The sequence below is a fragment of the Phoenix dactylifera genome, chromosome 8, assembly GCF_009389715.1.
Source record: "Phoenix dactylifera cultivar Barhee BC4 chromosome 8, palm_55x_up_171113_PBpolish2nd_filt_p, whole genome shotgun sequence".
In the NCBI taxonomy this organism is placed as follows: Eukaryota; Viridiplantae; Streptophyta; class Magnoliopsida; order Arecales; family Arecaceae; genus Phoenix; species Phoenix dactylifera.
In genome coordinates, this window is record NC_052399.1 from 26,852,235 (window position 1) to 26,879,938 (window position 27,704).

General features: G+C 38.2%; 2 protein-coding genes across 5 annotated transcripts in view; both read right to left on the minus strand.

Moving 5' to 3' along the window:
* Positions 1-610: 610 nt before the first annotated feature.
* On the minus strand, positions 611-1,168 carry LOC103708670 (putative pentatricopeptide repeat-containing protein At1g09680). Its single transcript, XM_039129634.1, has one exon. It carries the CDS (start codon positions 1,166-1,168, stop codon positions 611-613), a length of 558 nt encoding a protein of 185 aa, XP_038985562.1.
* A 5,238-nt stretch (positions 1,169-6,406) lies between these two features.
* LOC103708645 (ubiquitin carboxyl-terminal hydrolase 26) overlaps positions 6,407-27,704 on the minus strand; it is a 35,894-nt gene continuing 14,596 nt past the window's right edge. For 3 of the 4 annotated variants that reach the window (XM_008793671.3, XM_017843196.3, XM_026805246.2), the window contains 8 exons: positions 26,181-26,465; positions 25,892-26,099; positions 22,622-22,693; positions 17,390-17,623; positions 14,696-14,959; positions 11,602-11,743; positions 11,301-11,511; positions 6,407-6,679 (listed from right to left, as the gene is read on the minus strand). In XM_008793671.3, the coding sequence (XP_008791893.1) occupies positions 11,399-11,511; positions 11,602-11,743; positions 14,696-14,959; positions 17,390-17,623; positions 22,622-22,693; positions 25,892-26,099; positions 26,181-26,465 (1,318 nt within the window). In that variant the 3' untranslated portion in view covers positions 6,407-6,679; positions 11,301-11,398. Of the gene's footprint in view, positions 6,680-11,300; positions 11,512-11,601; positions 11,744-14,672; positions 14,960-17,389; positions 17,624-22,621; positions 22,694-25,891; positions 26,100-26,180; positions 26,466-27,704 lie in introns of all 4 variants that reach the window. The other variant, XM_026805245.2, reaches the window with a different exon arrangement.

Here is a 27,704-nt window from a genome sequence, read left to right on the forward strand (position 1 = left end):
ATACCACTTTTCTATTTCTATCCTTTGAAAACTCCAACCAAACAAAAGGTTTTACTTTGTTTTTCCGTTGACCATACTTTTTTCTCTTCATTTTTCGCAAACCAAACAAGTCCACCAAAGTAGCATTCTTATAGAAATAAGATTTTCATATTTCATGAAAAATAAAAATTCATGAGAGATATGGAAAAATACTTTTCAACCGTTCGAAAATTGAATTTTTTTTTAAACTACTCTTAAGCTATCAAAATCTATAGAAAAAATCTTATTCTTTATTAAGGCTATAATAGATATTTTACTTAACTTTTCTAAAAAAATAAATTCTCAACCAAACATAAGTCACTCTATAATGCCACTTTTCATCGTTAACCAAATATGCCAAAACTATTTTCTCTGCCATCATGTTCTCAAAAATTAGTTTCTCAAAAAAAAATATTCTTGTGAGAAGAAAAATTTCATGAACCAAACGATTGACCCGATTGGGCCATGGGAATAGCATCATGAAGATGATTAGAGGTAATTACCGGAACTAAAATGTGCAATATCAGGATCATTTAATGCAAAAGGTCTCCATCATCGGCGTAGACGGTTGTCCAAAATCCTCCTATAGCTCTCAAAATCGAGCACCAACCCCATCCCATCTCCTGCGCATTTCTTCAAATACCATCTCGGCCTCGCCTTCCCTCCCACTCCTACACAACCCCTCGACCAAAGCCTCAAACCCACCCAAAGTAATCACAAAGCCCTCCTCCATGATGCCCCGAAATACCCCTACGGCCATTTCAATCTCCCCATCCACACAATACCCCTCCACCATCAAACTATACATCGTCCTATCCGGCCGGTGCCCCTTCCTCATCATCTCCACCACAAGTTTCTCCACCGTTCCCATTCTGCCCCCGTACCCACAAAGCCTATTGATCACCGCGCTATAAGACATGAAATTAGGAGAACATCCCATTCCCGGAATATCCCTCAAAAGTTTCACCGCCCTTCCCATTTCTCCCCTTTCCGACAACGACCGTAGGAGGACGTTGACGCTGGAAATATGCGGAATGACATTTCTGCCCCTCATCTCTTCTATAATTCCCCACGCCTCCTCGAGCCTTCCCCTTTTGCACCATTCGATGATGACCATGCCGTATGCCCTCGCGTCCGGATCCGTTCCCATCTTGGCATAGCGGTAAGATGCCTTGCGGCACACTCAGGCCGCCCGAGGATGCACAGCCCCTTCAGGAGACACGTGTGGGTGGCGACGTCATCCCTGATCCCATCAAGCCGCATCCGGGTCATCATGGCCGTCGCTTCCTCGACCCGGCCCGAGGAACATAGGCCGTTGATCATGGAATTATAGGTCATGATGTTGGGTTCCAACTGCCACCGGTGTACCATCTCGTCCATGCACCGCTGGGCCTCTCCAGATCGCCGAGGTCGCAGTAGCCGTTGATCAGAGTGGTGAAGGTGATCGTGTCCGGGGAGCAGTCCGGGGTGCGGACCATTCGACCGACGGTGGATAACGCGCGGGACATTGAGACCCTTGCAACAGTAGCCGTCGATGAGGGTATTGAAGGTGATGCGATTGGGGGTACAGATCATGCCGTTTGAAGAGGGATTCGGCGGCGGAGATGTGGCCGAGCTTGCAGTAGCCGCGGAGGAGGTGGTGTAGGAGGCGACGTCGGGTTTGGGCCGGAGTGGACCGCCCTGTCGAAGACGGCCCGGGCGAGGCGGAGGCGGTTGGCGCGGACGAGGACGCGAAGGGCGGCGTTGAAGGAGCGGAGGCCCGGGGGTCCGAGGTAGAAGCGGTGGAGGGCGGCGCGGAGTTCACCGAGGGCGCCGTGGGCGGAGATGAGGCGGGCGTTGAGGAGGTCGGCGGCGGCGGGGGAGGGGGACGAGGAGAGGAGGGAGCCGGCGGCGGAGAGGTGGCGGTGAGAGAGGAGGAGGTCGGCGAGGGCGAGGAAGGAGGCGGGGGGTGGGGGCCGGGGGAGGCGGGGGGGCGGCCCAGCGGAAGAAGAGGAGAGCGGAGAGCGGGCGGTGGGCGTGGATCGGATGACAGCGGCGAGGAGGGCCGAGGTGAGATGGGGGGCGAAGGGATCAAGGGGGAAGGTGAATTAGGGTTAGGGTTTTGGGGATTTAGGATTTGGAGGACGGAGGAGATGGAGGCGATTAGAGGCTGGGTCGAGGGATCGGGGGTTGGGGGGTTGCTTGCAACGCCATTTGTGTTTCGGTTCCGGGTCAGCCGATAGGTTGCAAATTGATACGGTGAAGCGTATCATCATCGTCATCCAAATGTTATGTTACTCCGGATCGATGAGTTTTGATGGTTACCATCCATCTATTAGGGTCATATAAATGCTTTGGCTTGAAGGAGAGACTTGCCTTGCACTCTCCTCGCATGGGGAAATATCCTCCCATGCGGCTTGAACCTATCGAAAATCTGTCGCCCCAGCTATCATAAATCTAACCTCCTTGTTTCTGATAACAAATCCGGCACCGCACCTGCCATCCTCCTTGATGCTACCATCGAATCGAGTCTTTGTTAACATATCCTGGGCGCGATCGCATTATTCTGAAGGGGACTAACCATAGTGATCGAATGGGTCCAAGAGTCAGACTGTGATGCAAGCAGGTTGCGACTGATACACAATATTTTGCAGACTCTTTGGAGAGTGCACCTCTCATGGACTATCCAAGTCTTCCGAAAGGCTAATAGTGCAGCGGATCTGGATGGTATCCTTTATGGCACACCACTCTAAGATTTTTGTTTGGGATACTCACGCCGTGGTGCCGGCTTGATGCATTTTCTCATTCTCTCTGACTTATAGGCTGCACTCACATCCGGTTCGTGTGACATCGATGTACCAAAAAAATAATAATAAGAAGAAAAAAAACGAGAGACTTGCCTTCAAAGAGTATTGACCTTCATTCCTTTTCACCATGCAATGGTGGCGGCACCTGTCGATCCAAATAATTGAATAAAACTTGCAAGTCTTTCCTTCCAAATAACCTCTTTTTTCATTAAAACTATTTAGCAAATTATCACTGTTAAAAAAAGTTAGATGGTTATTCTTAAACCCGAAGGCTTAGATGATTATTTAATCATATCCTTAGGGTCGCTACATTGAAACTACCTATTGCTATTACCGTAACACTATTTGCATTTGAGGTTGACTTTACATGGAGGCAGCAACAAGTATTATGTTCCTGTGGGATATTGGGATTAATATTGATAATAGCAGAAGCTTGCTGAATCCACATGAGAACTAGCTTGGTAAAGTTGAGGCTGCATTGTTAGCCAATCTTCTGTATATTATCCTCATAAAAAAAATTTGAACATTGTCCCAATTTTAAATCAGAAGTCTAGAGGATGTAAAGTATATTTTAAGCATGGAATACATCGTATAGTGTATGGTTAGATTAAGTACAAGTCACTAAAATTTCCATTATTTCAATGTGATGTTAATAAGAGGAAGTGCTTCATACGCACATATTATACTGTAGTTTTATGATAATTCTCCATCCAAAAGAGAAAAACTTAGCACAGGATGATGCAACATGTGCAATTGCATGTTCTTTAACTTTAGGATGAAAGTGTGGGAGGTCACAGGAGGCTAAAAAGGTTGGGCACTACATGAAGCCATCCAAATTGTATGAAGAAAAAAAGAAGGAAAAGACCTTTCAAATGGAGCAAAAGCTTTAGAAGGGGACTCACGCCCCCGACCCGAGTTCATAGGTTCTGTTAACTACCTCCACTATCATAGAGAACCACCATCCCTCTACAGGCATGATCCGGGACGTCGCCACATGATATCATAAAAACATGTAGCAGGCAATAATCCCAAATGATAATATGCAAATTTTTTATCTTTCAATAAACACAACTGTCAAAATTTAATAATCAAATTTAATATTATTCGAAAGGTAAATACATCCAATTTAAATGAACTCAAATTTAAGATTAGATTTGTGCGCCTAATGACATTATCTTCCTCACTATAATGCTCCCTCCCTATCCGATATTGCGTACAATCTCCCAGATCAGAACCAGCTAATTCTCTCAATAAACAATAAAGAATCGTATAATGAAGCTAGACAAGCTCAGATAAGCAATCAAATGGTTAATAATTTGTAGAAAATAAGTACTAATGATACAAATCAAAACATCTTCAAAGTAGGTTCAGTGAATAAAAAGATAACTCTCGCTGTCTTAGACTGTTGAGGATAGAATAATTTCTCATCTACCAGTAGACGATTATGTTGATGATGATCAAGATGTCAAAAATGACGTGAATTATTTAGGTAAAAACCGTATTTAATTGCCTTCAATGACTTTCAAGCAAGACCCAAGAATTCTAAATTATTTGTTTTTATTTATCAAATAGAAACACTTTCAAGCACTTTGCTTCAACATGAGACCCTCCCAGTAAGTTGTACATGCGATGCACTTTGATTCAATTGTTTCCAACGCCGTATACTAATTTATGTATCGTTTCAGTGTTCAATAATAAAAATATTAGCATATGGGAAAAACTTGAGGACCTTTTTTCGAATATGTCCCATTTTCTATAAGAAAAATTAAAAATCTGAGGTAAAAGAATACAAGATGTCGCAAGGAAATTTAGAACATATTCGAGTTGGTTTATCAGGAACGGACATACGTGATCGTATAAAGTGGGAGTAGGATGTAGAAACTTTTTTGGACCGTTCAGGTGAAGGGCTATATTCTAGTTGGTAAAATGAGTTCAAGTTATATTGAAGAATTCCGAGCTATCTAGTTTTATTTATCGCACGAGAAACACTAATAAGGACTTGATATCTAACATGAGACCCTCACAGTATCCTTTTATTGTTCTGATGCCACATACATTCCAGTGAAAACTATTTTGTTATATTTTCTATTATAATCTTTTAGCACTTCTGATTTCTTTAAAGTTTCGGGTTTCAGCAATAAAACTGTTGGTATATCGGGACAAATACGAAGAGCTTCCTTTTTAAATTCATTACTTTTTCTAAAAGAACTAGAAGCCTAAGATAGAATTCAGAACTTATAGTTTCTCACCTATATAGATTATTTTTGGAGTTATCAAGATATGAAAAATGAAATGGACTGTTTAGGTGATAGACTATGTTATAGTTGCAAACAAAGATTTCAATTTAGATCTAAGAATTTGTTACACGAGAAACACTTGCAAACACATGACATCCAATATGAGACATGAGATGCTTGTTGCTTTAATTGTTCCAATGATATAGATCTCATCCTATCATTTGCTGTCACACATAACTTATTATCAAATTCAAATTAACATCATATTCAAAGCAAAGACAAAAACAGTTTTTTACGGAGAAGTAACACTTCATGATGCTTACATGTTTTCAGAGATTTAGAGTTGAATTACGTAGATTTTAGCTTACATGGCTCAGTTTCAATTCCCACTCCAATTTAATTTGGAAATGGGTAAAAAGAAACCATGGGTGACTCCATATTTATTAGAATTTAGAAAAATAAATGCTGCCAAAAGCACTTTGGACTTATTTGGTTCGCAGAAAGAGCTCTCTCTTTTATTGGAATGTTTTTTTTTTTTTTGAAAAGTTAATGCCTGAGTATCTGATGCCCGAAAAAAGGGCTTTTGTATATTTAGTTGACAATGAAAAATTAGCATATTTAAAAATCGTTAAACATCTATTTTTTAAAAAAATTAGGGAAAATATCTATTATGCCCTTAATAAAAGAAAAGATCTTATTTTATTCTTTTTAAAAGCTGAAGAGTATTGTTGGAGAAAAATTATCCCAATTTTCAGCCGATGAAAATAGAACATTTCTATATTCTATATGAATTTTTTTTTCTCATGAAATATAAAAATCTTATTATCATTGAAAAGCTACTTTTTCATTTCTCTTTTTTAGAAACTCCCACTAAATATGAATTTCTTTTTTTTTTTTTGTTGACTACACTTTCCCCTCTCCTCCTGTGAATCAAACAAATCCTTGTAATCTTAAGTTAGTGCCTCCTCTTCCATGAATCAAAGAGTCCTTATGATCTTAAGCTAGGCCATGCTTCCAAAGTTTGGTATGCTTGCACGACACATCTTAGAGCCTGCTCCCTTGCTCTATCCCGCCATGTCAGACTCATAGCTAGGACTAGGAGAAGACTCATGTCCAACAAGACATAGGTAGACTCATGTCCAAGCTTGCATTCCCACATCATCTTCATTTTCAACCCTTTGAATCATTTACATGTGTTTGTTTGTCACTACAATTGGGTTACAAAATCAAGCTCAACGTCATTTATGCATTCATTCTAATAGTTGGTTCTTTCTCTTTGAATTGGATTTGGACCTCACGAAGGTAACTTTTATTCTATGGGAAAGGATAAAGCATCCTCATGGTTAACAGAAAAGGGCAGATACATAAACGGTAAGAAAGTTCGAAGCCCCAGTATAAATGCATTATGGCCACAGAGAGTAAAGCAACAAAATCCCCTGACAACAACTATAGAAGAGCCATCTCCCTTCATTTCTTCTCTTGAGATGGTTAATTACAGAGGTCAGGTAGAAAAATGGCAGCCTGTGCTTTCACAACTCACACAAGTTAAGTACAAGAATCGAAGCCCTAATGCGGAGTCCGTAAACTCCACACATGTAAACCAGCTTGGTGCCTCCAATGTTCCTCAATCTTACACACCTGCAAAATTAGAAGGGAAGAATTAAAAACAACATAACTGATGGCCAGAGAGAGAGAGAGAGCGCACAAGTATAAAGGTCCTAGAGGATTTCAAACGGTTTTAACCTTAATTAGCATATACTTATAGATAAAGTTTAGCAAATAATGATTTAGCCTAGTTGGTGAAACATATACTCTGCATCAAGTTACCTGCTAGAGCTCTATTCATTACCCGCCATTTCAAGCCACTGCCTTAATACTTTCCTATCCATTATGACTTACCACAACCTGTCCTACACATTTCCTCCAGAATTTCCTTGTATCAGCATATGTTTTCCATTTTACTACAACATCAGATAATAGGATGGAAAAATATCCACAACAGGACAAATATCTGGAGCACTTCTATCACTGTTTGAGAAGCAAACATGTTTAATTAGTAAGTACTGTCCATCTTAGTTTGAGATGGGCAGCAGTCACTTGCAGTGCAGCTCTTGCCAGAACTATTAATAACAAAAGATCAACATAGATAGGTACCAAAGGATGTCAACTTGAAAATACAAAAGGAGGCCAGTCACTTGCAGTGCCACTCTTGGCCAGTGCTAGCAAGGAACAAGAGATCAACATAGGCAGGGAGCTGAGGACGTCAGGTTGAAAATACAAACAAATATGTTCTCCATGGCAGGCATGCACGTTTCGCGCGCGCGCGCGCACATGGAGAGAGAGAGAATGAACTGACAGGAAAAACTATCAAAGAGAGCTTGGCCAACCGAACACTGTCAACACTGGACGGTAGCTGAGACCATAACATGTCCCAAAACAAAGGGCAACATTTAGAAAAGAAAATGTAGCATCATTTAGACAATTTATTGGAAGAGAAGTGAAACAACCACTTGAAACAGATTGGATTATGTTCAAAGGTTATCCAAAGATATTGGAAAGCTCAGTGATGATGAACATATAAAAATTAACAATGGTTATTGAAATATCAAAAGCTCAAATGGAATTCAAAAAATTGAAGTCCAACTTCAAGTAATGACAGAGAACAATTAACTTAGAAGACTTCTGACTATGGAAAGTATGCCTATTCATACAATACCTGAATACCTCCATGCAAGAAGATTGCAGGAATCACAAGTCCACAGATCCCTCAGACCCTAATTTCCAGCATACTGGAAACATCTATTTCAGTGAATACTATTAATGCCCCTGTCGTTAGCACACCATCATTAACCATTGCTGCTGCCACACCTGTATAGTGCTCATGTAGTAAATTCATGTTTTGATCGAACTAATTGTGGAGTGAACCATTAGAACCTCTCTGACCTATTTGCAGCTAAATTGAACTCAAAAACAATACTAATATTAAGCTTTTATTTGATACAAATTTACATTTTTAAAACTATTTTATTTCTTCTATAAAATTATGAAAAGGAGAGACAGCATCAACAGAACACCAACCAGAAGGGTAAAGGTGAACTAGAAGATAGAGGAGAGGCATTAGTAGTGACCAGCAAAACTAATCCAGATCCAAGGAGTTGCTAACCATGGTCAGCAATCAGGGTGGAGGGCTCAAGGTGGCAGTTGGATAGCTAGAGACAAGGTGGCTCAGCAACAGTGGAACATGCTGAGGCCACAAGCAGGGTTCCAAGGAGGCAGAGTGCAGGAAGAGAGAAAGACTAGGACACAGAAAACAGAGCAGATGAAAGAGGGAGGACCAAAGGATAGGGAGCAAAAAAATGGCTGGAATACTATGACACCCCATACATTTCTAAATTTAATATCATATTTTATTTATTTTATTTTATTTATACTTATGTGAATGTGTTTAATTTGTGTTTGTTAAGACTATTAAGAACTGGTGGCATTAGACTAGAATTTAAGATTTAGTGGTACATGCTGAGGATTCGACCCAAAAAGCTCTGATTGACCATAACTCAAAAACCGTGTAGAAATTTTGAGTGAAACCAATTACACATCAAAGTAGACTTCAAGAGCTTCCGAACAGGAATTTATTTTAGCATATTTGAACTTAAAACGGCCAATTTATGACTTTGAAATTGGGCCTTCTGTGCAGAGCCGTTATAGCAGTTATAACAGGTCAATAGGTTGCCATTGAACCTGAAGCGAATTTTTTGTAAATTTTTTATACGAATTTTAAACTTTAAGAAATTCTAGAAACCCTATTGTTCTTTGTACTGCATTAGAGAAAAAAAAAGGGAAGGAAAGCTCAGCCTTCAAAGGAAGGTTAAAAGGGAGGAAAAAGAGTTGCAAAGGATTCTAAATCTATATATTTCTTCAATATATAGGACTCTAAATCTAGAAAATGCCAAGATTTAATTCTCTTTTTAAGGGGTTGGAGCAGCTGCTCTGCAGGGTAGCATACTTGAAGGCTGAATTATGGAAATTTTTTCAGGCTTGATATAGATTTTAGACGCATTTTTTTTATGGATTGAAGGCCTATATGTTAACTACTTCCAGATTTAAGTAAAAAAATCGACTGTAGGCCAACTTTTCGTAGCAAACATTCTTTGCTGCCAGCAATAACAGATTTCTAGTACTAATAGATGTAATCATTTTTAGCGTATGCATTGATTGCCTAGAGGCTTAAGGATTCTTTGGGGTTGTGATAGAGTTGCTATTGAACCATAGAAAGCCTTATTAAGGGTTTCCATGATAAAGGATTCTATAAAGTAGTAAAGCAAATTAGTCTAAGTGAGAGTAGGCAAATTTGGATTCTTTTAATAGTTTTTAAATGATTTTCATTCTAGGACAAAATTGAAAGCTATTTGAGCTTGGAGAGTATTAGTGACTGATTTACAAAGAGTAAGAATAAAAACTCATGTCATAACTTTCATCCCCCTTTCTTTGATTATGCCTTAAGTGATATAAATTTGTGATTCATATATGTTGAAGTCAGAATTATATAAGACTATTGTCCTGGCTAACAGGGACTGCATTGTTAGCCTTCAGCACTGATGCTCTGGGACCTAAAGTTATGGGCACTCTTTGTACCCTATTCAATGAGTCCAATTTGTATGTGCCCCTGCTCAAGGAAAACTATGTGCTCGTGAGAGTTTGTGCAACCCAACTAATAGAAAGTCTGTTTAATATTTAGTCTATATATGGACTGACCTATTTCTTTGTTAATATGGAGAAAATATGAATTCAATATGAATTCTTTGATATAATACTTGGCTTGTTGCATCTGTTTATCATTGATCTTCTTTCATTGAACTTCATATCTCATCTTGGATCTGATTCCAACAAATGTATGCCATTTGGTTTCTTCTTTTTCTTTTCCTATCAAACTTCCCCTTTCAACTTAAGCCTATTTAGTATGTTATGAATGTCTACTTATTGTATGATTGAGCTTATCTTACAAATTGAGGATGGAGGTTAGTCCTTTAATAATAGCTCGTGAAGGACATATGACTATTTTATTGGAAGCTGCTTGAAAAGTCTTTCAGTTTATTTTCCTTTTATGCTGCTGACCTTAAGGGTCAAGGGACTATTACTTGCTTATACTTCATATAAACTTTGAGAGACAAATTCTAAATTTCAGTAAGTGTTTAGGATTAAGACATCTTTTATAGTAAATATTTTAGTGGTTTTTTGCAGTTCGAGGTTGTAGCAACATTGAAAGTGTTTCCAAATGCTATTTTACTGCTGAAATAATTTAAGGAATGTTAAAACTTATGGATTATAATTTTGTTATTAGATTGTTATAGGCCACATTCACAAACATTAATATCTTTTGATTTTGGGCCATGACAAATACAGTCAATAATATCTCTGTTTAAGTCATAATCCCATATGAACTATTTTTTATTGTTCAAGTATACAAACCCACTTTTAATTTGTTTGTTTTGCTTCTCCCCCTTAACAAGGAAAAAGACTGTTCTTGGTAATAGACAAAAGAATATCATAGAATGTAGTTTGCCTTGTAAGAATACTATTATTAGATTATATACTTATATAAATTTTATAACTTTCTAAGGTAATATGTAATGCATTTACATATTATGTGTATATCTGTACAATTATATTATAAGCTTATAAATATCATATACAACAAAAACAATATTAATGATTTCAGACCTCGGGGAACCTACATCTAGATCTGACCCATTTACTTTTCACTTTGGGTCGAGTTGGGCCTCTTTCAAGTCAGATCCACATCATGCACATCTAACAGTCCAGAATCAGATCAACGAACTATTTTCGGTTGGGTCCTATCAGGTCCAACCAGGTCAGGCCTATTCCCACAAGATCCAAATCCAACACAGTTAGATTTTGGATCTTGGACTGCACATCATTCCCAGTTTTGGCATGAAGAAAGATAAATTGGGTTAATATGGAGATTCTCGACACTGCACCCCTTAGTGATTTTCAGTCTGTGATTTTTTTTCAGGAATAGAAGTATGGTTGTTGTTATGGTCATTAATATGGAAAATCATTTCTATAGGGATTAGTTTTCTTTGGTTCTTGATTTTTTTTTTAAAAAAAGAAGCCTATGATGAGAAAAGAAAATTCAAATCAAAACAGAAGTAATTGAAAACAAAGAACTGGAAACAGTGCGAAATGAGACCTAAAATTTTAGCTTTAAAACAGATGAACAAGAGAAGACAACTCATCTCACCTTTATATAGCCAACATGAAGGCCCAGGATCATGCTTGTTTCTGAAAGTCACTAGCAAAGGTTGAAGCACCAGTCGCTTGGTTCAAAACAAACAGCAATCAACCAGATGATGTATCCTGAAAGGCCTGAACTGACACATCCGATGTCAAGAGAGTTCCACGGAAGCCTTCCTCAGCTTGCTGCAAGTCAATCTTTTGTTCAGAAAGTTCATCTGTAAACAAGAAAGAGAGGTAAAATAAACCACCTGCACATAGGCATACTTTTCCTTTCCAAGAATACTTGACCGGTATGACTGTATTACCAGCTATATCACGATTCTCATGGATCTCAGAGTCTGTGACCCAAAGGACATCTCCGGGGAATACACTTTTATCAGCAAGAGTAGCAGAATCACCTTCAATCTCTACAGTCCCTTTGTGAAGCTTCTGGTTCTCCTTAACAACCTTCAAATGTTTGATGATATATTTTTAGAATAGTGAAGATAACAAGAATTATGCAGTTCAAACACCATAAACAATCATTCTTTTAACTAAATACAACTGTGGATGTTTCATATAATGAAGATATAGTCAAGAACATGGAAGAGACTCTATGATGCATGCACATGTTTACATGCTTGAGTTGGGAGGATTTTATACCAAAATATAAAGCAAAAGAAATAGGAAACTTTTGTTTTGGCCATAATAAATATTCAAAATCGAAGTCAACTAATCGCATCCATAAATAAAATGTGTGTTTCATTGACTAAACATTTTCCAACAGAAGGCATCTGAAACACTTAATCAAAATTAAAATGAATAATGACTTTCCCACTGAACCTACAAGGTACAGTGCACAAAAGACACATGTGCCATAATGAAACACTTAAAAAATTTAACACCATAATTATGGAATCAGCTTCATGAATCACTCTATGCAGGTCATAAAAAATGTGCATAATTTTAAGCTCAACTCCTTTCTAGAACTTCTAAACATTCTTCATCAACATGGCCATACCATCTCAAGTTGGCACACCATCACTTTATACTCTTATTCTTTTGCTTCCTCAGTTGCAGTTGTTACTTTTTCTATCAAAAAATAATGCTCCAAAAAAATGTAAATCCCCCAACATTAATACCATGATATTTAGCTTGTGTTTGGATACTTTTTTTACCCAACAACCTAAACCATACAACACCAGGAGTCTAATTGCTGCCTTACATGATTCCTCCAACACCAAGAGCAAGCATTGGCAACAGAACTCTAGAAGCACCTCCACTCTTCATGAGCTCCCCTTTTCTTCTTAGAAATATCTATAGTTATTTCCTATTATTTTTGTTCCAAGATAACAAGTAAAATCTAATTCTCATTTTCATAGCCATTAAAATCACGTCCCACATATCCTGTTTCGATAATAATATTTAGGCCCCCGACCTCCACAATCCAGTGCTTTCCGCCCAATCCCAATATAGCAATCATCTATTTTCTGATGTCTTTAGTTAAGACTATTTTTTACGACATTGTGTTGTGCACAAATAAATACAAAACAAAATACAGCAATGAAATAAATGACCTACCAATAACCAAACAACAAAAGCAGAGACCGACCAAGCATTCATTATGTTCAGTTACAACGTGTTCTATGCAACAGTAACAGAAATCTCCATAAGTTGGGATCCTAAACCACTAGTTCTTTATCATTTACAAAAAATGATTTATAAAACAGAAATTTGAAGATGGGAAAAAAAACTAATGCAACCATTCACAATCAACCATGGCTCAAGGCAACAGAAGTAATAACATAATCATAATGTCGTTGCTCCCAGATTACTACGCAATTGGAGGAATGAAAAGTCAGCCATATACTGAAGAAAAGAGTGAAGAAATTTATCAGATATTGGAAATAAACTTGGAAAATATAAAAAAGAAACAAATGGCTGTGGGCAATAAGTATCCAATTAACATTCATATGTGAAATCACACAAAAGGGAAACACTAGAGAGAACTAGAGTGCAGCTCAGTGCTACAGTGGTGGTGGGAAGGCCAATTTCAGACAATAAGGTGCTAAGCTATATAGGGCAATAAAGTATGGGTCAATAGCTCTCATCACATCTCCTGCCAAAGTACCAACCTTTGAAAGACAGAATATATGTCCAGTAGGATAAAATTTTGAATGGCTATCTTTTCTCATTTTCTTTTCCACTAGATTTCTTGGATGATCAAGAGTTTCCATAGCAATACCAATTTTGTGGTAGCAGCCATTGCAGATACACAGTACCAACCAGTATATCAGAATGTATACCATGAACAGGTCTTGGACATACGGCATACCAGCTATAAAAAAAATAATTTAGAGATAGCAAAATACAAAAGAAGATAGATTTTTTAAAAAAAGACAGAAAAAAAAATGTATGAAGGATAAATAAATTTACATGAGGTGTTTCTTTTATTATAATCTGCAACAAGCAAGTCTAACATCAATAGTTTGGAATCCTGTGGCCATGTAACTATTATGATTATGCAGATACCATTCTGCATATAATAATTTCACCCCATTCTAGTATTGAAGGAGATACATTTGCCAAATTAGCACCGGAAAAACTGGCATGCGTTCGCTATGCACATGATGAACCTAAAATTTTGGACGCAAGATGCCACATAAAAGCATGTGAATGTTGAAAAGGCTATACCTTCTCCATGAAACATATGCAACATAAGAAATTCAGACAGAAAAACCTATCATTGTTGCTTTCTGCTGTTGCTGAAGCAGCAAACAAATGAAAAAGTAAACAAAAGGAATCAACCACAATTGAATGCTAACATTTATAGATTTTAGGGCATTTTCAAGTCAAATCATGCCATGTTTGAAGTAAGCAAGAAACTGACACGTCTAGGAAATGTCTCCCATGCAACCTCTAAATTCATAAATACAAAAAAAAAAAGGACAATCAATGCAGGATTCAAAAAGACATTGGTCAATAATAAAAATATAGCATAAGATGCTGGAGGAATGATGACACAAAAACATGATTGCTGGGAAATTTTGATTATACTGCCAAAGTCCAGCAACAGTTCTATTTTTCCTCTGAACACTATGAGAAGCCACGATCATCAATGTCCAACACTAACAAGGATCTGCATATAACATGCTCCAGAAAACAGTCCTAACCAATTATCCCTTCAGTTATAATCAATTATTCCTTTTCTTATTTTAAGAAAAAGGCACAGGAACTAATTTCCCACAAGAGAACAATTTAGAATATCAAATAACTCATGGTGCTAAAAATGAATTCCATCATGTTTGGGAATGACAACAATATCAACAAAAAAGCTATTACTGCAGCCATCATAAAGAATTAAGAAAGCAAAATCTACAGGGTGATTATAACATACACTGTTATAATTGAATAACATACCCCAAAAGCTTCCCATATCATCATTTTTAACTGGTAGATAGATGTGGTACCAGAGACTCTCAAATTTATTGAATTCCCAAATGATGTTTTCCTAGAACGCTTGGAAGTGCGACGATCTGGCTCAAAAATATTTAAAGAAGCTTCTTTAATAGATCTGGGAGCATCTTTCCCACGCACAAGATATACACATATATTTTCATCACAATAGTTGAGCTTCCTAATCAATTCGCAGCTTTCTCTTTCTCCAATGCAATCTTCGCATACCTAGCATAATAATACTGAAATTTAGCAAGTTTAAATAAAGAGGTCAATGGAATAACAAAGAAGAGCTCCAAATTCATAGCTGGTGAACTATAAATATTTGACACTCGTTTGCACAAGATAATCTATTCTGCAACAATACCTACAATGCATGAACAACATGCTTTCCATTTTTTTTCAACACATAATGTCATTAAATGTTCCCCAATCTTTCAGCATTGGGACACATACAGATTTTTTTTTTTTTTGAAAAGCAAAGAACTATCAAATGTTCAAGCAGTTAATTTAACTTGTTAAAAGCAAACCTTACATATAATATAATACGATAAAAAGACTCTTAAGAAATCTAAACTATTCTCTAATCCATGAAAGCACATGTTAGGAAATTTGAGTGGGATGCGTGGATCAAATCATCAAAATAAGTACAAATTTATAGAGGAGGAGAAACAACAGAGAAGGTTTTATTGGGATACTATAAGATTAAAGATGTGCATGCCATTAGGTTTGCGTGTATGCACATGGACGAGTGAACAAATATGCAAGTGTGTAGGTGACATGTATAAAATCCATGATATGTTGTGCCATACCAGATGGTACCAGGCATACCGTACCATACCCAGTCCGATGGCATACCGATACGCCAGATGTACCGCGTACCATACCATACCATACCAATACTATGATAGTGTGGCACTAGTACAGGATCCGGTACCCGTACGGCGAACCTTGATATAACCAAAACTTGTATATGTAAATGTGCTTGTTTGTTTATGTGCAGGGTGTAGACGCACATCATTTTCTTTAAGAAGACACCATAATCAAGATAATGGGGATGGAGGAAGAGAGACCAGAGGGTCGGCCTCCTTCCAGTCACTTGAGAATAGTAGTGAAAAGTAATGTTTCAGCTAAGAAGGGGGAAATAAGAAGTAAGTCATCAGTCCAGAGGAGAGGAAGAGAAGAGATATTGAGGATGCCTTCAAAGGAGGCATGAAAGAGGTAGGCAAGTATTTTCCCCCTCTCTTCTTGGTCCTGGGCAAGATACAAGAACCGGGACAAATCCAAACCCTACTGTTTCCACATTTTCCTTTTTCTTTTCCATTCCTTGGCTAAGGCAAGGCAAACCCATCCCATTTCTTTTTCTTTTTCTCTTTTTCTTTATAACCTTCCTTGGATAGACCAAGATATGATTGTGGCCCTTGTTCCTTTTTCTTTTCCTCTTTCCTCCTCAGCTAAATCACATAGCATTTACCTTTTTCCCTTTTCTTTCATTGACCAGGACAAATCACGGAAACTATGACCTAGTCATGTCCATTGAGCATCCCATCTGCAGCGGACATACCTTGTCAGGCATGCATGGGCGCATGACTAAAAACCTGAAAACTACTTGTCTGGGTATCACCGATATAGGCTAACAAGATAGAAAAGAAAAATAAAGAACTAGCTTGAGAAAATGAAAGAAATGGCATGGAAAGTGTTCACGCCACTCACCAATCAGGATGTCAAAGAGGGATAGATTTCTTATCCTTAGCATGTTCACATATATTCACATACAGCACATATTAGGTAATGATATACCCATACGTCCAGGAAAAAGATAAAAAATACTGAATTATTAGATCATGTTACATGGATAATTGAATATTAACAAAATCATTGTCAGCATAATCATCTGCTGTATCAAAGATAGCAGATAGCACACATCATAGTTTTAATCCAACAGATCATTATTTTAATATCTAACCAAATTAAACAACTGCCATGCACAACTGTTATTCAATAGATCAATAGAAAATTGTTCAAATTCCTTATAAGCAGTTACCGTTATTGGCTTCGTAATGGAAAATAAAGATATTGGAAAAGTGTGAATAAATGAGTTCTACGAATTCATGAAATATATTATCATATCCACACATTTCGACTATAAATGAAGGTTTCTAAATAAAAGCCCTCACAATGTTTAAAGAATTAACCCAAAAATGGTTGACACCGGAGACATCTGAATTACCATGCTTGATAACCAACGAGACCAGAATGTGACAATGGTTGGATAGGATGTGCCACAACATATGCTGATCAAACTTGACAAGGATTAACAATTCTAGAATAACTTGCTCATATATATTGCATTAATCATCCAAGCAATTCATCTAGACTCTTTAAAGGATGAAAAGTCATATATGTGTTTGCGAATAGAGAAATGGAGTCATCAAAAGATAGGGGGCAAGAAGAGAGATCTATAAAGAGAGTAAAATTGCAAATTGGAATACATCTATCCATCCAGATAAAAAACAAATTCAAAATGTGAGGAAACATGTGCAATCTAAGTATGTCACCGCAGCATTAATAAGTTAGCAAAAATATGATTCCTAAATTAGGATTAAATTCTTCCTCTCTAATTAATTTCATGACAGAACCTTGCTAAAATAGCTTTACCTCTGGATGAGTTATAATAAAAGGTCTTTTAGACTCCAACTCATCATTTCCATCATCAATTGAGCGGTTCAAATCTTCTTCCAAAATTGGCATCTCCCCACAGGATCCAGATAATTTATTTGTGGTGCTGTTAGAAAAAGCTATTTCAGCAGATATGCCTTTTCCCTCCAAAACATTCCACTCTTCACAAAAGAGCATCCAATCACTCTCTGGAATAAGTGTTAACCCATCTGTCTGGAAAAATATTGAACGGCAAATCAGAATAGGAACAGGAAAAGATAAAGGTTTTGCATAGATTTTTCATAATACAAAAAATGCAAGGTAAAATTATACCAGGAGGGCTACCTACAATATGGCCCAAGCTTACCAATACAATAATAACTATAAGCATGGTCTTTCGCAGTAAATCTACAATCAGGTGGTACAAGTGCAAAGCGCAGATAAGAGCACTAGAATTCTACTATAATCACCTAGGCATTAATTTATATAACAAATGAAATCACATAATGATTGAAGAATGTTAAACAATGCATTATTCAGGAATGCTAGCAATTCTGCTACATTTTGCGAGAATAATTCTATGGGTACAACAAGTAATCATTAAGTACCAGCACAAACATCCTTTCGAACCACACTGTGCAAAGAGTTGGCAACCTCTGAACTGAGCAATAAAACAAATGGCGCACAGCCATAATAGCCTGAAACCTCTCATCTACATTTTTATCAGAACCATTCAACTAAACATCACTATGCTAACACAAACAAATAAACAGATTTTAGCATCCAAGTGGCCCCAATAGTAAATTTCCAAGAGAATACTGGACCAACTACTTGATTTAGAGATGGACATAAAAGCAAGTTACCAAACAAGCTAAATGGGCATATACATTATTACCAAGAAATCCGCCAGAGAGAATTGCTGAGAACTAATAAAATAGAACAAACATGGTCTTTGACATGTCAGAAGAAATATCTAACTGAGCCAAAATAATGACAGATAAAATAAAATTTCCAACTAAGTCTTAAGACCTAGTGTTTTTGTGCATTGTAAACTGGTATGAAAAAAAAAATATGTCTAGCATAGTTTGGAACTAATCCAAAATCCAAAAACCAAACAATTCATAAGTTGCTTCCTCAAAGGTAATACTAAAAACCACCATTCTTAACAGACTGGAAAAAATATTATGGATAAATTACCTGGAGCAAATTTTCAATTGACAAAACCATATGATTTACAATTTCTGAGATACCCCCAAATGTTAAAGTTAGAGAAGCCTATTTCACATTGGAGCCTTGCAGTTGTTCTTCACACCAATGAATTTGGTAGAAAACCCCTACAATGCTCATTTCATAATGTAAGATAATTATAAATGCTTCATTTAGTCTATTGTACTACTAAAGCAAATTTCTGAGTGGGTGTGAAGCTCAGCTCAAGGGATCATACATTATCACCCCACGTAAATTGCACATTGTATAATCTAGTACTCATGATGACACAAGGTTGAATGGGACATAGTGTAAAATGCTCATTTGAAAAGCAAGTTTGAATAAGAATTCTGTTAAGGTGAAGGTCACACATATTCTTCTTTGTCACTTATGGTTGTATGATCAAGATGAATAATGTAAAAGCTAACAGGTATCTTTTTCATATCAGGTTGATGAAATTTGAAGAAGCTCAAATGAAGAAACTGAATCTATAAGATTCCACTGATAACTCCAGTGGATAATGATGACAAAGGATAACAAGCAAGATCAACTGGAAAAAAACTGTATTGTCAGACAAAAAATAAACGAGTTTCTTTGCTGATCATGCTACTGAAATCGTCATAAAAAGCAAAATGCAGGAGATGCTGAATCTTTTACAGGCCATATGAAGTAGTTGCAGGGTTGTTGGTTCACGATATTCTCCACAATAAATAAGCTACTGATAAGTTAAGGAGAGAGCCATTTACCTATAAAAAAGGTCTTCAGAAAGGGAGAATAAGGACGAGAACATAATTATGATACCAACAAGCATGAAGACATCAACCAAGATGAAGAGTCAGCAACAAATAAGGATTAGGTTATGGATTGATTAATATGATTAATTTGTACTGCCAACTGTCCACGGAACATGAGGGCAAGTTTTTGTCCAAACATGAGGATCAGTGAAGAAAAATAAAAATAACACTATTTGATCAAAAGAAACATCAAAAAACATTGAAAAACAATTGGCCTGAAGGAGACAATAAGTTGAAGGATCAAACAATTGGCTGTGAAATACCATCTACTAATTCTCCAACCATAAGGAATGCATGGTGCCAAGGTTCGCCGTACCGGTACCGAATCCCGTACCGGTGCTGCACTAGTATAGGCGTACCGAGTGTCGGTACGGTACGGTATGCGGTACGCCAGACGTACCGACATTGGTGTACCGATACCGGTACCCATCGGTACGGGTACGGTACGCTCGGTACCGATCGATACCGATCGGTACAGCGAACCTTGCATGGTGCTGTCTGCTACTTAAAGAATAGTGATTTCTTTAAAGCAAAAGAAGTTGTTAAATTTTAATGCAATTTCAATACACGTTTTAATGGTTGTGTTAGCTTCAATCTAAACTAAATTGCTGCAATAAGTGTTCATTGTACCTCTGTAGTGACCCTTTTGTCTTTGAATATGTGTCGTTCCAAGGTTTTAAGTCCCGGTAGGATAGGGGGCATCCCAGTCATCCTGTCTTGTTCTTGAGAGAAAATAGGACTGGGATGGGGTCAGCACTCCAAAAACCATCCATGCGGAAGAGAAGAAGAAAGAGGAAAGAAAGAAAGGAAGGAATATGACGAAAAGGAAAAAGTGAAAGGAAAAAAGAAGAAGAAAAAGAAAAGCAAGAAAGGAAGGGAGAAGAAAAGAAAGGAAAGAAAGAAGAAAGAAAGGAAAGAGAAAGAAGGAAAATGAAAAAAGAAAGAAAGGAAGGGATGAGAAAAAAAGAAGAAAAAGGAAAGAAAGGAAGGAAAGCAAGAAGAACAAGAAAAAAGGGAAGAACGAATGGAAGAAAAAAAGGAAAGAGACGGAGGGTATCTACCTGGATGCTTGTCCAGGACTGCTGCGAGGACGGGGCAGAACAGCAAGGTGTCCCATTCCATGGAGAAATCAAGAGACCCCCCCCCCCCCCCCCACATTCTCACTGGATTTAAAACCTTGTGTCATTCTAATCACTCTTTCACAACCATGAAGACACAAGTAGACATCCTAATTTTCTGCTAAAGAAGGCATAATTATCAGGGACAGGTAATACGAATCAAGTTGGCCGAAACAAAATTGTCATATTGGGATAACAGACCTTGTTGGCCTCGCTTTGCCTAAAGATGTTTAGTGTACTTTTGGTTTAGTTGCCATGACAAATTTGACCACACAGTCTCACAAGCTCACCATTTTGTCACCTTTTTCACAAACCAGCAGAAAGCAGTCAATGTCTTGGCTAAACTGTCTCTACTCTCCACAATGTTACTGTACTCTACCCATTTGCAGCAGAATAAATTAGCTCCTCCCACTATTTACATTTTCCTTTGAATGACACGAAAAATTTAGTGCTCATTAAGCATGCTGTACCATGATATAATGCACCAAATCATGCTTGTTCTTAGTGAATCTTTATCTTTACCAACAAAAAAAAAAAAAAAATAAAGATGGCATCTATATTTCTTGGGGTATTAACAATATATTGCAGCAACAAAAAGCAAAGCCATTGTAAAGGGACTTTGGCTTCATGTAATCCAAAATTCAAGAAGAAGTAAAGCACAAAACAGTCATATGGACTGTAGTACTCCAAACATTTCCAAGCTTCAGCTGAATATGTTTTACAAAGACTTGGCCTAACTCAAGTTGCCCAAGGAATTTAATATATTTCTCAAGCTCGATAAGTGAAATAGTATATTTTGTGCCCTATCATACTACAGCTTCGATTAATGAATTCTAGGATTATACAGTACTGGATGTTTATAGGAGAACTTAACACTTGGCCCTTCATTTGGTTACCATTTCATGTTTATCCCTTATCTACTTAGCATTTTCCCTTTAGTCCTACACAAAGTTGTCAGTGTCCCGAACACACGTATGCCCACTCTGCACATAGTCATAACCAAGGTCTGTCATACCGGTACCAGATCTCGTACCGATCGGCTAGTGGTACGGTTCTGTATGCCCTTGTGTCGTTTCGTACTAGGCCCATACTGACATAGTAAAGAGGACAAGGGAGCAGGAGAAGGAGAACGAGAGAGATAAGAGGGAGGGAGATGGAGGGAAGGCCGTTGGAGGCCTTCAGAAGGCGCCGGAGGGCCGCAGAGGGCCAGAGCAGGGGATCCGCCCTCTATACCCCTATTTTGTTCGAAATAAGGGTCCGTCGGGGCCCCTTTTTTTTGAAAATTTTAAGTGAAGTCCACAAACCACTTGCTGACTTCACTTAAAATATTCAAAATAAAAAAGGAGCCCCGAAGGACCCTTGTTTCGAACAAAACACAAGTTCGGAGAGCGGAGCTCCTGCTCTGGCCATTCGGCGCCCCTCCAAAGGCCTCTGGCGGCCCTCCTTCGCTCTCCCTTCCTCCCCCCTCTCTCTCTCTCTCTTTTCCTCTCTTTCCTTCTCCCTCTCCCTCCACCTGCCGTTTACCATTTTGAATGCCAAAACCATCTCGGTCCGCTGCCGGCCCCGAACTGAACAGTTTCGCATTCCTTGATTATAACTGTTTCTGTACGCAATTATATTGTTCTCGCACATGTTATATAATAGTCATGTGCAAGGCTAGGAAGTGAATAGAAATCCCATTGAAATCAAGGACTGAATATAAAATTTTTCGTCAAGGGGAGAAAAATATAAGATGGCAGTCAATCTAGGAGCCAGACCACAACTACACCTACTTTATACTTACATAAATGCAGTAATCTCATTTCTTTTCAATTCCATTGTGTTTTTATATAGCATTTTTCATTAAAGATCTATATGCACTGATCTTATTAAGGTATATTTACTTTCTATATTGTCTAGCACCAAAATTCAAGACAAGAAATCTTAAAGGAAGATTCAGGTAGTGCTCGTTGATATCTTAAGAGAAGTAACAAAAATGAGAAGCATCATATAGGACAAGCAGATTCAGCCATATGCTAATCCACTTACAACGGTAAGTTTGGATTTAGAAAAGTTCCCTTCAATTGGTACATAAACAAATTCATAGCAAAATGATAAAGGTAGAAGGTGCTTACACTTGACACCTTTTGGGTGATAACACCGCGTTTGCAAACTAGCTCAAGTGCCCTTTCAAGCAACCGTGAATGCTGGCATACAAAAAATAATCATAATTATCAATAACCATAAGGATTTGTAGCAATTCTTCAGAAATAAAAACTTTGATAAACCGACAAATGAATCGTCTATGGAAACATATCTAATGCACTAACTGCATTGTTACACTATTACCACAGAACTCCTTGACACAACTTGATCAGTTGCAATGAACAACTTCCTAGGAATGCCTTCCAAACCTTTGCCACTAACAACCAAAATATGCTAAGTTGTGATGAGTAGATGACAGGAAATCCCACTTACCAATACGTAAATCAGCATTCAAGATTAATACCCACTTATTCTTTAATGACAAAATTTAACAAGAACCCACTTGCTTTGATCAGGATTACAGTTGTTCCTTTATGTCAATATCTAAATCAGGGATGCAGAAGCCACGTTAGCTTGCCACCTAGCATGTACCATGCAAAGCTAGTACGTGAACCCAGCACAGGTTGGCACAGAACCCATTTAACCCTTTTTTAAATATTTTTAACTAAAAAATCCATTTAAAATCATTTTTATTTAGGCACAGCACAGCACACGTGCCAGCACAACACAATATATGTCATGCCAGCAGCTGCTTGGTATTCATCTGAATAACCAAGCCAAAATGCATCTTCACGTAAAGCCCACAAAACTCACAACATGAACCTACCTGAATAATTCAAAGAAAATTGTGCAGCCAACTAAGTTGAATTATCATGTAAAAGCCTTTCATAAAATAATTCGATATGGATTCAGTTCTGCCAAAACTAGGTTGTTCAACTTCAGTGGCCCAATAGATCAAGATATAAAGTTACTGTCATCATATCCATTCTTTTGAAAGCATTAGGCCGCTATAAAAATCAAATGGAAGTAAGAATTTCCTAGAAGTCACATATAGAAAGAAAAAAAAAAGGAAGAGGTATTTTCATTTTTAATACACATTATCAGAACTGCAATTAGTGAAGGGTTTAAGAATACTTTGTGCGGCATCATAGCAAAAGCCATTTCTCCCAGCAGTAGTGACCAGAACATAAAGGAAATACCATTATGATACTGGATCACTAGATCTCTTTGGGGAGCAAATCTCTGGAGAACTAAAAACAGGTGGACATGTTCCCTACAACAGTATCTGGCATGTCATGTAACTTCATTAATAGCTAGCATAAAAGCTATCTAGAAATAACCATAATAATCAGTCTCATTTGCAGAATACAGAATGCAACAACATATGGAATGGATCGAATAGTACAATGTCCAGTATTCCCAACTGAATTTATATTGTTATATTTCAGTCCCATAAATGGATCATAGGTTCATGGGAAGTATAAATTAAGAAGGTTGTCATGCATGCAATGCACATGATTTATTCCAAATAAGGGAGCATTAGATAGATGGTCTGGATATTCAAAGGGGGAAAGGAGGAGGGCTTCACAGTGGGGTTGGGTGGTGGAATCCTATCCATCTGAAATAAGGGAGCATTAGATAGCCGGCTTGGATAATAAGAAATAAAAAAAAGGTGAAAAATAGAAAGCATCCAGTAGTTAGTCCATGCGCCTCTCCCCTCCCCCCCCCCCCACTATTTGCGTTCCTGGTTAGAGAAAGTTGCAGCATTAATTTTGGAGGCTGGTTTTTCTTTTTTTCCTTTTAACCATTCTCCTATCTAATTGCACGGGTACTCTTAACTAGAGCTGATCAAAACCCGGGCTGGGCTGGGTCGGGCTCTACAGCAGAAATTAGGCCCGATGGCTATGCCCAGGCCCGGCCCGGCCCGACCGTCGGGCTTAAATTTTTGTCCAGGCCCGACCCGACTTTATAAATATGGTCCCAGGCACAACCCGACAGGCCCGATTTTTTCTTTGTTTGGAATATAAAAATGGACCAGGATAGCCCAACAACTTAATGGGCTCTCTAAAACTAGATGTATATTTCTACCTTTATTTTGTTTCTCCAATGGTTAATTGGGTTCAACCATGGTCTGCTGTACCGGTCCGTACCGGCCGGTACGGGCCGGTACGTACCGGTCCAGCCTGGGACCGGTACCGGATCAGCATAAAATCCGGTACCGGTAATTTATTGTTGAAGGACCGGTACGCCACCGGTTCGGACCGGTACGCCACCGGTACGGACCGGTACGGGACCAGTTTCGTACCGGTCCGGGCCGCCACCGGTACGCCGACCGGTACCGGTACGGCGGACCTTGGGTTCAACACATGACTTGCGGGCCGGGCCGGGCCGGGCCGGGCCATTTAGGCCCGGCTTGATTTTTTGGTCGAGCCGCTTTTCCTGCCCAGGCCCGACCCATGGGCCTTTTTTTTAATGCCCAAGCCCAAAAAATTCCGGACCGGGCTGGGCGGGCCAGAAGGCCCGTGATCAGCTCTACTCTTAACAAATACCTTCCAACTAAAAAAAGTCCAGCTACACCAAAAAAAAAAAAAATCCAGCCACAAAGGAAGAAATCCATCTTCGAAGCCTCTTCCATTAAATATTCTCTGACTCTATGTGCTATTCATGTGAGAAAAGATATGGATGGCTGTGATTTTTTCCAGATATCAGCTTAGCGAGTTAACATCGGGCACTCTAGTTAAGAAGTCAGCATTGCATGATTTCTTGGTGCACGATCAAGGAGACATTCTAGCTACAACTCAAAAAATTAAAACAAAGTTCAGATATAATAAGTAGTCCAGGGAAGAGGGTTCATATGGAAAGATTCAAAACATGTACTGGGACTCCTAATATCCTTCTACAAGAAAAAGTCTGGGTAAATTGAAGAGTCCAGCTACAAAAGGAAAGTCAAATAACAAAAAATTCCCCCATTAAATATGCTAGCTTATAAAATGGTTAAAAAATGTAATATTATACAGTCAACGTTTCCAAAATATGCACTAAACAGATTATTGATACAGAAGATAAGATAAAATAGTGAAAACAGTAAAAGAGCAGCCAACTTTCCAAAACATACAAAATAGAATGTGGATATAACTCTGAACCGAAAGTTCGTCGTCTCAATACCGGACCCCACACCAATATCATGCTGGTATAGTGTCGATATGCCTGGTACGGAGGTCGATTCGGCATACTGAGACTAGGTGCGCCCCCCGTACCTCGGTTCAGTACCAATATGGTATGGTACACCTAGTACGAGGCAGTACATGCGAACATTGCTTGAACCAAGATGAGAAAATGTGGAGAAAACATTTATTCACCTTGTCACAGATAAGTGAATTCATAGTGACTTCCAGATTTTGAGGTTCTGCAAAAGAAGACATATTTTTCCCAGTTGCAGTGACATAAGCTCTCCACTGCGTTAGCCATGATGAAGGGACTAAAAAGTATTTGCAATCAGGATAAAGTGCAAAACTTTTCCCCAAAATTAACTTATCATGATTCTGTCGTTGTTTAAGCTTGGCTTCCCTGCAACATTAACAAAAGATTTAAGAAAAAAGCAATTGAATTTTGGTTAAAGTTAAATATAAAATGTATCATCAGCACCACCTAAGGGTATCCTCCATGCATGCAACTTCTGTCAGTTCCCTACTGCAAATTTCACATGGTTCAGAATCAGCAGGGAAGACTGAAGAATTCAACATATCATCAGGTCTCACTGTACTGGCACTTTCAAAGAAAAATAGCCAGAGATTTTCTGGAACCACTACACGCTTTGCACCAGCAGCCTGTTCAGGAAGAAGATTTCCATGGGGGCATCTAAGAGAGGCTGTAGGTCCAGCATCAGCATCACAAGGAGAATCAGCATTTTTTCTACGCAACCATTGCACCAACCTACAATAACAAAACAATGAACTGGAATGGATAAACCAATGTGAAATTATAAAACATATTATAATATGTATAGAAGATATACTAGTAATTGCAATCAGTGATCTAAGGGAACAACAATCATTAAGGCAAGGTCCATTTAGACAGCCAGATTGAGGGACCATTTCCATGAAGCCTGTCACAACATAGAGCAACTCCACATAGCAACATTAATCTGGAACACCAAGGCATGCAATCTACTGCAATGCCCACAAACAAAAATTTCTTTATCCTTTTTTGGAAGAAAGAAAGACAAGTCAACCCATTATACAAAACAGAAAATATGCTAGCCATGCAAATACAAATTAATTCAGCACTGACATTGAAGAAAACCATTTCCTTTCATTAAACCAAGAATAGAAAAACTTATGCTGGTCTAGACCAATCTCTTGTATAATCCGACTAACTCACACATAAACATTGGAGTCTCCCAAGCATGTCCTTGCAGAGGTACCACCATGTACACACAGAGTCATTTGTATATAAGCAATTATCATATGAGGTTTCCCAACAGGTAAGGCGATCGTTAAGTTTATCCTTAACCCAATCGTTCAAATAATTCAATTACCTGACTTGATGACACAATCCATTCACATGATGCCCTGATAAGTGAAAGAAAGATCATAATGAACCAATGACAACTTTAACCGTGACCTAGCAATGCAACACCACATCTGCAAGAGGACAGACCTCACCCACAGGCCTCAAGGCCTCGTCCTTCTTGGGATAAATAAGGCCCCAGATCAAGAGGGCAGAATTGGACGTCTTTTGAAACAACTCTCAACAGCCAAAAAGATCAAGCATTGCATTTGGAAATCAGCCGTCCAGACAATTACACTAGTCCTGGATCCAATTTGTCACCCTTCAGACCTTAACCTAGTAATAATTCTTGTTTACAGGTTAGCAACAGAGGAAGCTTCAATGAGACTTCTGATTTGTCTATTTCTGGGTTTTGTTTCAAAAGTTTCATAATATAAGCAAAATACAGAATAGAAGTTTAAGAATGAAAAAAAAAAAAAGAAAGTGAGTTGGTGAGATATTTAAAATTTATATATGGTTATCTACTGCAAATAAGAATTGCAAAATGTACAGCCAAAAGGTATTTCATATATTTATTGGTTTTCAGTTGTTTTATGCACAATTTCCATAATTATCAGGAAGATTCTGGAAAATATGGAGAAAATGTCATAGTGAGACTCGCCT